Source organism: Sebastes umbrosus, chromosome 17, assembly GCF_015220745.1.
Source record: "Sebastes umbrosus isolate fSebUmb1 chromosome 17, fSebUmb1.pri, whole genome shotgun sequence".
NCBI lineage: Eukaryota > Metazoa > Chordata > Actinopteri > Perciformes > Sebastidae > Sebastes > Sebastes umbrosus.
Window position 1 is genome coordinate 19,496,800 of NC_051285.1, and position 13,049 is coordinate 19,509,848.

Sequence of the window (13,049 nt, forward strand, 5' to 3'; positions counted from 1 at the left end):
CAGGTTTTAATTCCATAAGAAGTATAATGTAGGCAACACTGAGAAGAAGAGTCAGTGTGGAGAAGCTTGTGGCTTATTATGACAAGTTTGTGTAATCCAGAAAGGTTCCCACATGTCCCAGTTTAGACTCTCTTCACTCAACAACTGGTCTCTATTAACTGCAGTTTTTTTTTTTTTTTTAAGAGAACGGATATAAAAGCATGGATTGTCTTTAAAGTAAACAAAAAAATAGTAAGATACCACTGAACAATGAAAAAAGGGAGTTTATCATACCACCAGGGGGTGATGTGTCTTTCATGCCTCTCCTGTTGTTTTTATGGATTTATGCTCCAATCACAGCAATGGAAAGGCACTCAGATTTTCCAGTAAATTGTTGAGTGACATCACAGTAATGCCTGTGGCATTTTCATGATTGTTCAGTAGGTGTTAACTGATCCTTAAAATCTTTAAAACAACTCAAACAAATGAGATTATTTCAACCTGTTTACGATTAAAAACAACTTGTTTTCAAGACAGGTAGCTCCATTTTTACACAGTTAGATCAGAAAAGTGAATAAACTGTGATCTTTAGTCTGTTTTATAGGCCAGGAAGTGTGACTGTAACTCATTGTCACATAAAGGAGTGGCTGAGGGTTGGTATTTCACACTCCCCCACCCAGTCTCTTCTCCTCAACAACTGATCTGTTACCACACAATCAACATTTTTTATCAACATACACGTCATGCTAGTTAATAATTTCAAAAACAGTTCTTTATTCCACAGTTACTTAATAGAGATAGATATGACAATATTTCAGGACTTTTTTTTTTTAAAGTGTAAAGATCTGCTTATTTTACATTATGTACAAAATCTAAATACAAAATCACTTGTGCAATGTTGCCAATGCAGTAAACACCTTGCTTTGTTTATCACTCATAAATCTTCACAATGGACTTTCTGGGAGCCAAAAATATAACAAAAAATAATGCACTATGACACAGTTTATTTCTTAAAATGATGATTTGTCTACTCTCGGCTGATGCTTTTAGAAATTGAAGAGGAGAATCATCTGGCAATGCCACAGTTCAACAAACACTTTCTGCACTGGTATGGGGTGGTTTTAGCAATGAGCCAAATTAAACTGGCTCTTCTCTTTAAAAATCTATAGTCCATTAATTCAACATGAAAATTCATGAGTTTTCACAACATTGATCTAAGGCAAATAGCTTTCCAGCAGCAGCGGTATGGAAATCCAGTCAGATTAGCACAAAGAAGCAAAGTTAACAGCAGTCATGTACAACAAACTCACATCCATCAATCTACATTCATAAAACATAGAAATTAAAGGGGAACGCCGGTTTGCACATCAAAGTCTGTTTACAGGTGTTGGGGAGTACCGCTGCATATGTGACTGTATTTGTGGCTCCAGAGGGAGCCTAGTGAAGTCTGATACTGCCTCACATGATGTTACTTGAGTCAGCGTTGGTTGGTGCTGAAGACTCAAAGTTTGAAAATGAAATCAATCTTGTTTGGAGTTACAAAGAAGCGGCCAGACCTCTTTGGCTCTGAAGCTCAAGGCTACATTAGCCGCTACTAGCATAAACACATCCGAATCTCTTGCTGCATTCCATTTACCTCAGAAATTGGAAGTCAGAGCTGGGAATGACGTCACACCCGAGTTGACCGCATTCCAGTACAACAAGTCAGAAAACTTAATGGGGTTTGCTCCAGCCAGGTTAGCCATTATAAGCTATTGTTGGCAATACCAGTTGATAACATGCATTACTCTGGTATATTGTGCACACAATCACCATAGCAACATGTCCACAGATAGAAGCTGGACAGTACTGTGTGTACGACTGATTTAATGAGACTCTAATATGACAGAAGTGCTATAAATAGTACATTACTAAAGCTTTTTGTAGTGTTGATGCACGGAGCAGCCATCTTGGTTTTTGAGGTCGGGGTTAGTGAGGTTTGTCTGACTTTCAGAGTCTGAATCCGACTTCAGAGGGCGGTCCAGTTGAAATTCCAAATAGGAACATGGACATTCTGACTTCCCAGTTCAAATGGAACACAGCATCTGTCCGAACTGTCGGCAGTCGAGTTGCATTGTGGGAAATGTAGGTGCCAGGTTTTAACAAAGAAGAATGTGTTTAATAAAAAAGACGATATTTACGGTAATATCTGCTGTAATTCAGTGACCATAATGCACTGAGCTCTGAAGAATAAATTACAAGTTGTTAAATCATGTTAACGAATAGCAATAAGGCTGATGTTGTAACGGGATAGGCAATTCTAATCAATCGAGTGCGTCCAATTAATCATCACCACCACCACCATCATCATCGTCATCGTCGTCGTCATCATCATCATCATCATCATCGTCGTCGTCATCCTCTTCAAGGCCTTCCTCTTCCTCATCATCTCCACTGCTGGGTTCAGACTGTTCATCATCTGAGCTATCAACTTCTTTCTCCTTCTTTAAAACTGTCAGATGTATAGCCTCTTCGGGTGAACTGACGAAACCCCCCGCAAAACAAATTCAATCACACACACATGCATACAGAAACACACACAAACACACACACACACACGTAAACAATGAAACAGGATACTCATGAATGTCTGGCCGCATGGAAAGCGCAGCAAATAACAAAAGACCCACGCTAGTTACCTTAGCCAACGTCCATTGCCAAAATAACAGAGATACAGACTTTAAGGAATACAATACCCAGAATCCTAAGCTTGAAACGAACCCAGCCAGAGTACCACAGAGAATTGATGTACTGCGTCCTTCCGCGGACGAAGATGACCAAAACTATCAGTTCATGAGCATTTCTCCACCAAAACCAGTTCATGGTTCTCTGGGTCCTAAAATTCTTCACCTGTATTCACAAATTAAAGCGGCACATACTATGAAGCAGCAGTTGTTATCGCAGCTGTTTTGCCAGGAAAAAAGTTCATCAGCTTTTATCTTCCATAGCTCCAAGACTTAAAACCCTCAATAGCAGGCAATAGAGAGGATATAACTCAATTCACCGCAGCAGTATCATGTATGAAGTGCTCTTTGTGCTGTTTAGGGATATAATCAATTATATGTTTCAAGTGAAGATTCAGTTAAGGCTTAATTCTATAAAACACATCATAAAATAACTAATGATTTTGAAAAATCCCATGGTTATATGATAAAAGAGCAAATCAATAGAGAAAACTGCAAAACAGCCTTATTGGTGCAGTGAGCACTGCTGCTGTGAATTGAGGTCAATAAACAAGAAACAAGCTCCAGCATGTAGTTAGAAAACCCCCCGCCATATTTACATCTCCTTTTGAAACAACAGTTTAAAAACTCTCAATAAAATTAAGTTAGTAATGACTCACAACTTTTGGTAAACACATATAAAAGTGTATAACGATTTGGCATTACAACAAATACATTACATTATATCTCTAATACTGAAGGAAATAAACTATAATAATATCTTATCGGTTCACATTGGAGGAGCAAAGATGGAAGAAAAAGATGCGTCCCCACCCTCAACTTTCATTTGTCTTTTCCAGCAGAGTGGACCCCCAAACAGCCAATCACACTCCACACCAGTCCCGAGAAGAAGAGGAGCAGCTCCGGCTCCTGGACCTCACCACACGGTCGGGTCCTTCCACACTTGTTCCCGCGGCTGCATCTCGATGTCGGGTTCCGTACGTTTTTTCCTGTAGAACCTCACCGCCACGAAGATAGCGAGGAAGATCAGGATTACAGCACAGGCACCTCCGACTGCCGCTGCCAGGACGCTGATCTCAGAGAGGGAAACTAGAAACAACAAGGCGCAAAATCAGTGATAACTGAGAGACCCTATGGAAAGGCCTGAGTAATACAGCAGAATTTCTCTACAAGGTCAAATAAATAACCACCTTCTAAATACATATTGAAAATGGTAATGACTGAAAAGCAAAAATTAGATAAAAGCTCCTCCAATATTTTTGAATTTTCTCTTGCTGTAGTACATGTGATGCTGATGAAATGTGACAGACTTTTCCCCCAAGCGTGCCGTGCTGCCAGTCTGACCTTTGTTGACGACACTGAGGACGATCTCTCCGCTGCTGCCGTGCACATCTGGGGGGTTGCGCACCTGGCAGCTGTAGGTGCCATTAAAGGTCGGAGGCACCTCATGCAGGGTGATGGAAACGTCCCGTCTCATAATATCTCCTGACCACACCGCATGGCCTTTAAAGCGCCCTTCCGTGGGAGGGAAAGGTTCACCCTGGTAGTAAAACACCTGACAAACAAACACACACAGACCAGCAAAATTGCAAAGAGTGTAGAAGTCCAAACAAATTAGCAAGCATGAGAAAATTCTGCTTATAGGAAACCTACAAAAACGCAGCTGCTGTGGTGACGGCAAACATAGCGTCGTATCTACCACAGCTCAGCTTGGAGCAATAACTCAGGAACAGTGGCATTGATATCTGCAGGAACTGAGGTGTGTTATTGCCATGTATGTTGCCAGCCTTTTGAGTGGCAGTAACCTCATGTTTACTGTGCTGCGGGATAGTCCACATGTGGCTACCAGGAGATATGCATCTCATGTTGTTTAAAAGCGAGACATAAAGTAGTGTACTGAATGTATGTGTCACCATAGCAGCATGCCAGCCACTGGCTCCTCTCTTCTGCATTTGACATGTGCATACAAGACATTATTTATTATTTTCTCCTGAGAGTTGCTACCCCTGTTTGAATTCTGCATAAGTGTGGAGGAGCCAGCTATCAACAGTTTAAGATTGTTACAATGAGAGCTGTTAAAAGAGGGCAAATATATTGAGTGGCTATTGTTACAAGAATGGAGATGAGAAAATGATCCAGATGTATAATTATTTATCTGAAAATCTTCAACACTTTAGAGGCTCTAGAAAAATCACGAGTGGATTTCATGAAAGGGACTGTTTGTAAGAATCAGAAATGCTTGTTAACAGCGACACCTGTGGCCGTTAAGTCAATGAAAGTCAGCGTCGGGCTCGCGCTTGCTCGCTCTAAATAGACATGAACGAGCATCGCTCAAAACAGTGAGGCGACACACATCAGCTAAAACCACAATATCACTCTATAATTCACCTGCTTGGCAGTAATGTTAGCTGACCAGATGGAGGTCTCTCCATGAATCAATGCTGATCCTAGTGTTGGCTTTTCCTGCTTCAGCCTCCCGACCGCGGTGGGAGGGAGACACCGGCACACGGTGGGAGACGATAACGTTTCTCGCTGCGGAGCCCCGTCACAAGACACGGGAAACCTCTGGTGGTCTGGAGGAGCTGCAGCAGTTATTTTTGCACAAACGTCCACTGTACATTCACAAGATATTCTCAGAGCTTCACTAGATATAACTTTGCAGTTTTGGTGCTTCCGTGTAGTTTGTGTTGGAGTCTTGTCTGAACAGCGTAGCCACACGCAAGCGTGCATACGCGAGCGCGCATGGGACACCGACCCGAGTGATTTATACGTGTAAGAAGTTACAAACAGTCCCTTTAATAATGACATTAATGAGGACCTATTATGCTCTTTTTCAGGTGCATACTTGTATTTTGGGCTTATACTAGAACATGTTTACATACTTTAATGATCAAAAAACACTTTATTGTTCTCATACCGGCTGTGCCGCAGCACCTCTTTTCACCCTCTGTCTGAAACGCTCTGTTTGAGCTCCACCCCCCTCCCAAAAAAGCCCAGTCTGCTCTGATTGGTCAGCTGGCCCACTCTTTTGTGATTGGTCAACTGAACCAAACTCTTCGGACTCCGCTCCTGCTCCGCTCCAACTAGCTTTGTTTGAGGGCGTAACAAACTATGCGCTAGTCAGGTAATACGCAAATGTTACTTGGTGACATCACCACGTTACGGAAGAAAAGGCGGGACTTCAAGCAAGGCATTTCAGGAGCAGTGTTTCTGTGGGGGAGAGTAACTCCCTTTGGCGTAGACTTTAGGCTTTGCAACTTTGCAGACCTTTTACATGCACATAAAACTATATAACACACTAAAGGAAATGGAAAAGGCACAAAAGCATTATAGTTCCTCTTTAAAATACAATACAAACACATTCAAAGCTTTTTCATAAGAACACAATTTCTACACACCGTCTCATCAGATCCTGAATTTATGGGCCGGAAGTTCCAGGCCACGGTGAAGGACTTAGTCGACACTGGGTGAGTTGAAGTGAAGGTGCACTTCAGTTTCACAGATGTCCCGTTGACCGCTTCCAACTCTTTTGGAGTGTATATTTCCATTCCACTGACATGTCGAACCCCTGTAATAAAGACAAGTAAACGAGAAAGAATGCTCATCTACATTACCATAACCTTTCACACAAACCTCCATTACTTGACTCATTCATAGAGCACAAAGTTATAGCTCAAACTGCTCAGGTTTTCTTATTTCACTCCTCAGTTTCAGAGCAACTTGTTAAACTATGCAAACAAAAGCAGGGCTGTTTGCACCATAGTTATCATTACTTATTTAATACAGAAACATCCTTGACAGTTGAGAGCAAAGTGACAGAGAAAGCCTCAGATATATCTGGTGTTCAGTCTTCGTAGCCACAGTATAAACTGTGAGTCCGTTTCTTGTGACGACAGCTGCCCCAATCTATTCTACAGCCACTACTTGAGATTGTAAGACCTGGTTTTCCAGTGAGTAATTCAAATAGCAGCTACACCTACTACGGGTTAATGATTGCATGTATGTTGCGAGTACAGAGGGTTAGATGGGCACCGCCTTTAGAGATGCCTTAAAAACTCAGGGATTATTAAATTATGTGAAAAGAGCAGGTTTGGATGTTTATTATTCAACTTCTTATTAGTGACCTAAAATGAACAATGTTCCATCATGTTTGACTTGAAACCATGGTTAAGTGTACTATATTTGACAACTGTTCATCTCCTTCAACGGGTCTAGTAAAGTTAAATATTTGAACTAAATCTGCATCACACTGTCAGACACAGTGATGAGCAGACCTGCGGATTAAAGCATTCCTTCTAATGAACCACAGAGAAGAAGAAGCCAAGAATGTTCTCTAATCCTGGACAGGAAGGGATAAAATAAAATAAGTATGACTGTATCCAACTGAAAGATAAAAAGAGGGATTCATTTAACAAATCGAAAACTAACCCATCACTAAGATCTACTTTCTGGCATTGGACAAAAAATAGGGGATAAAAAAAATCTTAAATATTTCCTTTAAGAAATTTCAATATTTCTTTCTTCTAGCAATTAAGTTCAGGTGTCAGCCAATGAGAGATCCTTTGAAATACCTCCAATGATTGAATACTTTAATGTAAAAGTTTAAATTCAATTTGTAGACATATGAATTCCTCCTTTTACTTTCTTTGTCACTTAATCTATTTATTAAATCGGGTCGTCCACTAATCGGAAGATCGCTGTTCGATCCCGTCTCCTTCAGTCTGCATGTCAAAGTGTCTTTGGGCAAGATACTGAACCCCAAATTCAATTCAATTCAATTCAATTTATTTTGATATAGCGTCAAATCATAACAGAAGTTATCTCGAAATTGCTCTGGAAGACCGTTCCAACGGTGTGTGATGTTACATTAGATCCTGATGGGCAGGTTGGCACCTTGTAGGGCAGCCCCTGCCATCAGTGTATGAATGTGTGTGTGAATGGGTGAATGTTGGCATGTAATGTAAAGCACTTTGACTGGTCGGAAGACTAGAAAGGCACTATATAAACGCAGTCCATTTACCATTTACCAAATAGATTATTTATTCATATGTTGCTTATTAGAAGTCCATTTAGAATGGGTTTCTTTGTCTAATGCCTGTTTGGCTCCAACATTATCCCTTCCTCTTATTGATGCCTTTACACACGGTTGTAGCCATAGAAGGAAAAATATGTTTGAATGGGTCAGTGTTTTTGAGCAAACTGTGCCACAAAGGACAAATGCTACATTTGAATGACATTCATTTCAACAAAGACTGTCAGCGATATGCAAGCTTTGTTTGGAAACCATAATCACAGCGGTGTTGTTTTTGTGATTATTTTAGGGACGCGTGCATCCAATACTTATGGTTAAATCCATACAGGAAGCCTCAATAGCACATAATATTTCTCCCTGAATACGAAAACCTAAATGGCAAACAGATGTTTTGCAAAAACAATGTAAATATTCTCCTATTTCATCTATTTTAGATCATATTTGTTAGATGTAGGCTGACAAAGTAGTTTGATAACACTAGTGATTCTTTTTCTACTATATTTTTTCTTATATTATCATGTTAGTGTGGTTTCCTGTACAGTGGACAGTACAGTATTTGCCTAACACAGATTGAGCAGCTAAACTGAAACAACCCCATAAAACTTGTATGAGCTTGTTTAACAGCTAACATCGTATCAGGAAGGAACTGATAAAGGAACGAGATGGATGAGCAGAATCAAAACTGGAAGTGGGATTTATCAAATGCTTTCAGTGCCCAGCAAAATTATTTGTAACTGTTGTAATTGCCCGATTATATATCAATGATAGCAACAATGGCTTCTGAAAAGCTTTCCAACCCTTTCCAAGGCTTTGCAGGTTAACGCTGCCAATAAAAACAGGTTTGTGCTACTTTTAGTTTAGTTTCAGTTCTTCCACACTATCTCCCTCACTGAAAAGAGCCTGGGAACATTGGGAATGATTACTTGTGTTACAAAGCCTGCTCCAAGTTATCTATCCGTTGTGACGCCATGAGAGTGCTTATCGGACAGACGGCCTTAAATGTAACTATGTTCAGATAGCTTCTCTCATGGTAGATGTTCTATGAATGACTGGCTTCAACCATAAGTTTAAAAGTTTACCATTTCTGCTATTGACTTTGTCTGTAATTCCAGCAAAGGGAGAGCCACCATTCAATCATAATAATCATAATAATAATCATAAACATCCCCCACCACAGCCCAGAACACCATGCCAGGTGTTTCCTCTTTCTTATTCACAACTGGAAGGCTATTTGAGCAAAACTAAATCTGATGTCAACACCACAGAAAGATGTGTCTTCCTCAAAGCCAACAAGCTGTATATCAATGCTCACTCATCATGCAGTTGGACCCATTTTTTAAATTTCTATGAATTTTGACAAAACGTATTGTATGACACTAAATAACACGAAAATTGCCACTGGATTTCAGTCCTTATTATACCAGTCTATACCAACAGAATATGTTGGCACATCTGGATTTGTGGTATAAATTATAGGATTTGTGAGGAATTATATAGTTGAATAGTTAACTAAATAGTAATTTGTGCCCTCAAGTTCCACAGCATTCCCTCTATAGTGACCTCAATATACAGTACAAACATATTTGTAGACTTTGAAACAAAAGGGATTGATCATCTAACCACTCTTCCCTCACAAACTTACAGTGATCAGCAAAAGGGAGGGTGCATCATTTCATTCCTCATCTGGGCATAGAGACCAGCTTTAAGTATGTATCCCTACTTTCTCTTTGGTAAATTAGTCTTCCAGCTTTTGCCAAATATTAATGCCTCCATGGCATAACTTTGCAGTGTTTGGGATTAATTCAACAGCAATTCAGGCTGTTGACATATGTTACCTTTAAATGGTGATTATCAAATATCTATAGTAAAGCTGACACATTGAATCTGTAGATCACTGTGACTTCCTAAACGCAATTTTTGTTCTGAAAATAAATAAATAAATAATAATAGCCTAATAATAATTGTAATTCATTGGGCCTTTATATCTCCAACACAAACAGCGATCTTTGCTTAAACGTAAGAATATTGCTGAAAATGTTTTTACTGTACGTGATGACCAGTTATTATGTATTGATGATATATTATAAATATAATTTCGGGCTGCCAAAGTTAACGCGCTAATAATACGTTAACGTAAATACATTTTAATGCCACTAATTTCTTTAACACGTTAAAACAATAGATCTCTCTTGTAGTGGGCTCAGTTTTAAAGCTAGAGTGAAGATACTGGCATCATAGAAACTATAAAATCTAAGGAATCCATTTCACCAACTATGAATACTAGCTTGTCGTGAAGGAAGTTAAATAGAGGAAAAACTGGCATGGCCATTTTCAAAGGGGTCCCTTGACCTCTGACCTCAAGATATGTGAATGAAAATAGGTTCTATGGGTACCCACGAGTCTCCCCTTTACAAACATGCCCACTTTATGATAATAACATGCAGTTTTGGGCAAGTCACAGTCAAGTCAGCACACTGACACACTGACAGCTGTTGAGTTTACCATGTTATGATTTGAGCATATTTCTTTATGCTAAATACAGTACCTGTGAGAGTTTCTGGACAATTTGTCATTGTTTAGTGTTGTTAATTGATTTCCAATAATACATATATACATACATTTATAAGCACTCCCATGTTGGTAAGAGTATTAAATACTTGACAAATCTCCCTTTAAGGTTCGTTTTGAACAGATAAATATGGTATAAATATATACAGTGTAATGTAATATAGATAGATAGATAGATAGATAGATAGATAGATAGATAGATAGATAGAGGAAATGTGTTTCCATATAAGGGTAAGAATACAATATAAGGAAATAATCCATGGCCTCAAACACAACCATATACTAGTATGTGTAGGCTACACATAATTGTACACATTGGGCTCTAGTGTGTGACGCTTGTATTCATGTAAAAGGTCGCTCTCTAGGCCAACTGAAACTAAACCAACACCCTACACACTTTGTTATGCTTCTTGGTGTCCTGAAGTGAGCCGTGGTTCATCATAAATCACTCTTCAACACTGTTTTAGAAGACAAGGTACGATGAGAAAGTAGCCTACTACTCTCTCCAGGAAGTAGTTAAAACCCACCTGGTAGCGCGAGTCCTCCCAGGAGAAGCAGAGGCCATATCCGATACATGAGAGAAAACATTTGTTCTGCCTCGACTCCAGCCGGTTAGTTCCTCTGTAAAAGTCCCTTCATGTACTTTTATTGAACGCAAATGTCGCCGCACACTGTCGGAGTAAAAGAGCCCGTTTTAGTGAATCTTCCTCGGTGGTGACAATGTGAGTCACTGTGTGAGTACACACCTGATGGGCGGTGTTTCCTCCCTCACCTCTTGCATAACCTGTTAGCCTACCTTCCTACACTACCTGCCTCTCTACACCTGGACTGTTCCGCCTGGTTTCCACCCACACAGCTTTATAGAGTGGATTAACAAACATGATCATTCGGGTTTTGGTCGATAATTCAGAGCTAATAACTGAGGGTCAAGATACATTTAGAATTATAAAGTTTATTTTCTGCTGAGTGGTGCCATCTTGTGGCCACAGTATAGTATCATAAACAAGTCCAAATAGTTAAACCAAATAGTTGGCCTGGTGTTATATGCAAGTGCTTTGTGGGCAATAAATATGTCTAAAGATGTGTATTTTGTATGATGGCAATAGTATTATATAGTGGCCTGCAGCTGACTGATTTCTAAAGATATATTTGTCACAAGGCTTATGTCATAATAAGTAAGTATCACAGTTATTTTACCTTTTTTTTTTTTTTTTTAGCTCATAATAATATATATAGATCATAATATAGATTCTGAGTTATATGCTAAAACTGTCTGTTCCACCCCGAAACACTTACTGATTTTCCTCTGAATGCCTCTGAAGAAGAAAAAAGATACTCTGAATTGCTTAATTTGATAGGTAGGCTATACCTTAGATTTCATTTCTGCAGGAATAATAGGACTATATGCAATTATGGCAAGGTTTGACGAGAAACATCATGAGCCACTGACATTTGTTTGAGATGTACAGTGATGTTCGAAAGTGTGGACATTTAATTTAGTTAATTTTCTCAGTTATCACACACCTGAATATGACATATCACTTTACATTTTAAAATTCACTCATTCATTCATTTATTTACTTAGACATCCCCACCAGATATGGTCAAAACATAAAAGTTTGTTGGAATAACAATTTGTGTCTGATATGGTTTTTCAACAGAAAAAAAGAGAAAAAAAGACATTGAGTCCCTTCCCCCTGTTGAATCTATGAATATGCAAATATTTCTAAAGTTTATCTGCTGGACATGGGATGTCTCCTACTTCACTAAGAAGTCCATTCTCAGTGTATGTGAACTGAAGATTTCATGTTTAAACATCACACATATGGAAACAAGTCGCATGTTGAACCATGATTGGCTTTAAAACTCTTGTGATGTCACAAATCGTGCATACATGACTTTAACTCAGACTGAAGGTGAGAAACTTTCCTCCCTCAGCAGGTGAATGTCAAACTCTGCACATACAGTATACCATTCTGCAGAGTGAAGCTCAAACTTCCAAGTGATGTAAAGATAAGCAAAACACATTTTTGAGTGGAGAGGACTTTGATTTGAATCAGTTCACGTCACAAAAATGTTGAACTTATCTGAGTATTTCACACTGAAGACTGTGATAAGTTCACATGCTTCCTTTGACACTGATGCACAGTGAAGCAGTGCATGAACCACTACAGGGGCAACTAAACCTCTATTGCAGGTTATTTCAGAAGTACAGGATTCTGCTTTGCATATCATGGCTTTTCTAAAAGCAGGTCTAGCAGTGATTTATTTTCTCAAGATGTTGTCTCCACCTTAACAAAGCACATAACTTCCTTTTCAATGACATCTCAGACAGTGGAAATTGCAAGCAGGCAGCATGAAGACTCCAAACAATTAAAGCTCTCCCACCTGTCTTCAATTGGGCCTGACAAGTCAGTTAAGTTTGGTGACCTTAAGAGATTGAGTAAAAGCAAATAAAAAGCGTTTTGATCACGGGTCACAAACAGAATGTTCCTCAAAATCTCAATAACTAATACCCTCTTATAAACACAGAATATATTACAACAAAGAACATTATAATGGTAAGAAGAGAACTGACACAACATGGGCTCAGAGGAATTAAAAATCACACAGATTTTCATTCCAACAGAATATTTATTTAGAAGTCAAAGTGACCGTCTATCAGGTTTATAGTCACTGTTGTACATGAGATAGAGTAGATCCTCCACTTATAACACAATATTGTACCTGTGCCTTGTTTGTAGTTC

The 13,049-nt window shown here is 39.2% G+C and overlaps 1 protein-coding gene across 2 annotated transcripts; it reads right to left on the minus strand.

The window, feature by feature from the left end:
• Positions 1 to 733: 733 nt before the first annotated feature.
• Positions 734 to 12,677, minus strand: mpzl2b (myelin protein zero-like 2b). Of its 2 annotated transcripts, XM_037748572.1 has the most exons (6): positions 12,560 to 12,677; positions 11,500 to 11,512; positions 6,101 to 6,270; positions 4,047 to 4,257; positions 3,623 to 3,791; positions 734 to 2,499 (listed from the first exon to the last, which is right to left on the minus strand). In XM_037748572.1, the coding sequence occupies exons 1-6, from the start codon at positions 12,626 to 12,628 to the stop codon at positions 2,301 to 2,303; spliced, it is 831 nt and encodes a 276-aa protein (XP_037604500.1). In that variant the 5' UTR covers positions 12,629 to 12,677; the 3' UTR covers positions 734 to 2,300. The 2 variants fall into 2 exon arrangements, with proteins under 2 accessions (XP_037604500.1, XP_037604501.1); XM_037748573.1 differs by lacking the exons at positions 11,500 to 11,512; positions 12,560 to 12,677 and adding an exon at positions 10,830 to 11,072.
• Positions 12,678 to 13,049: the final 372 nt, after the last annotated feature.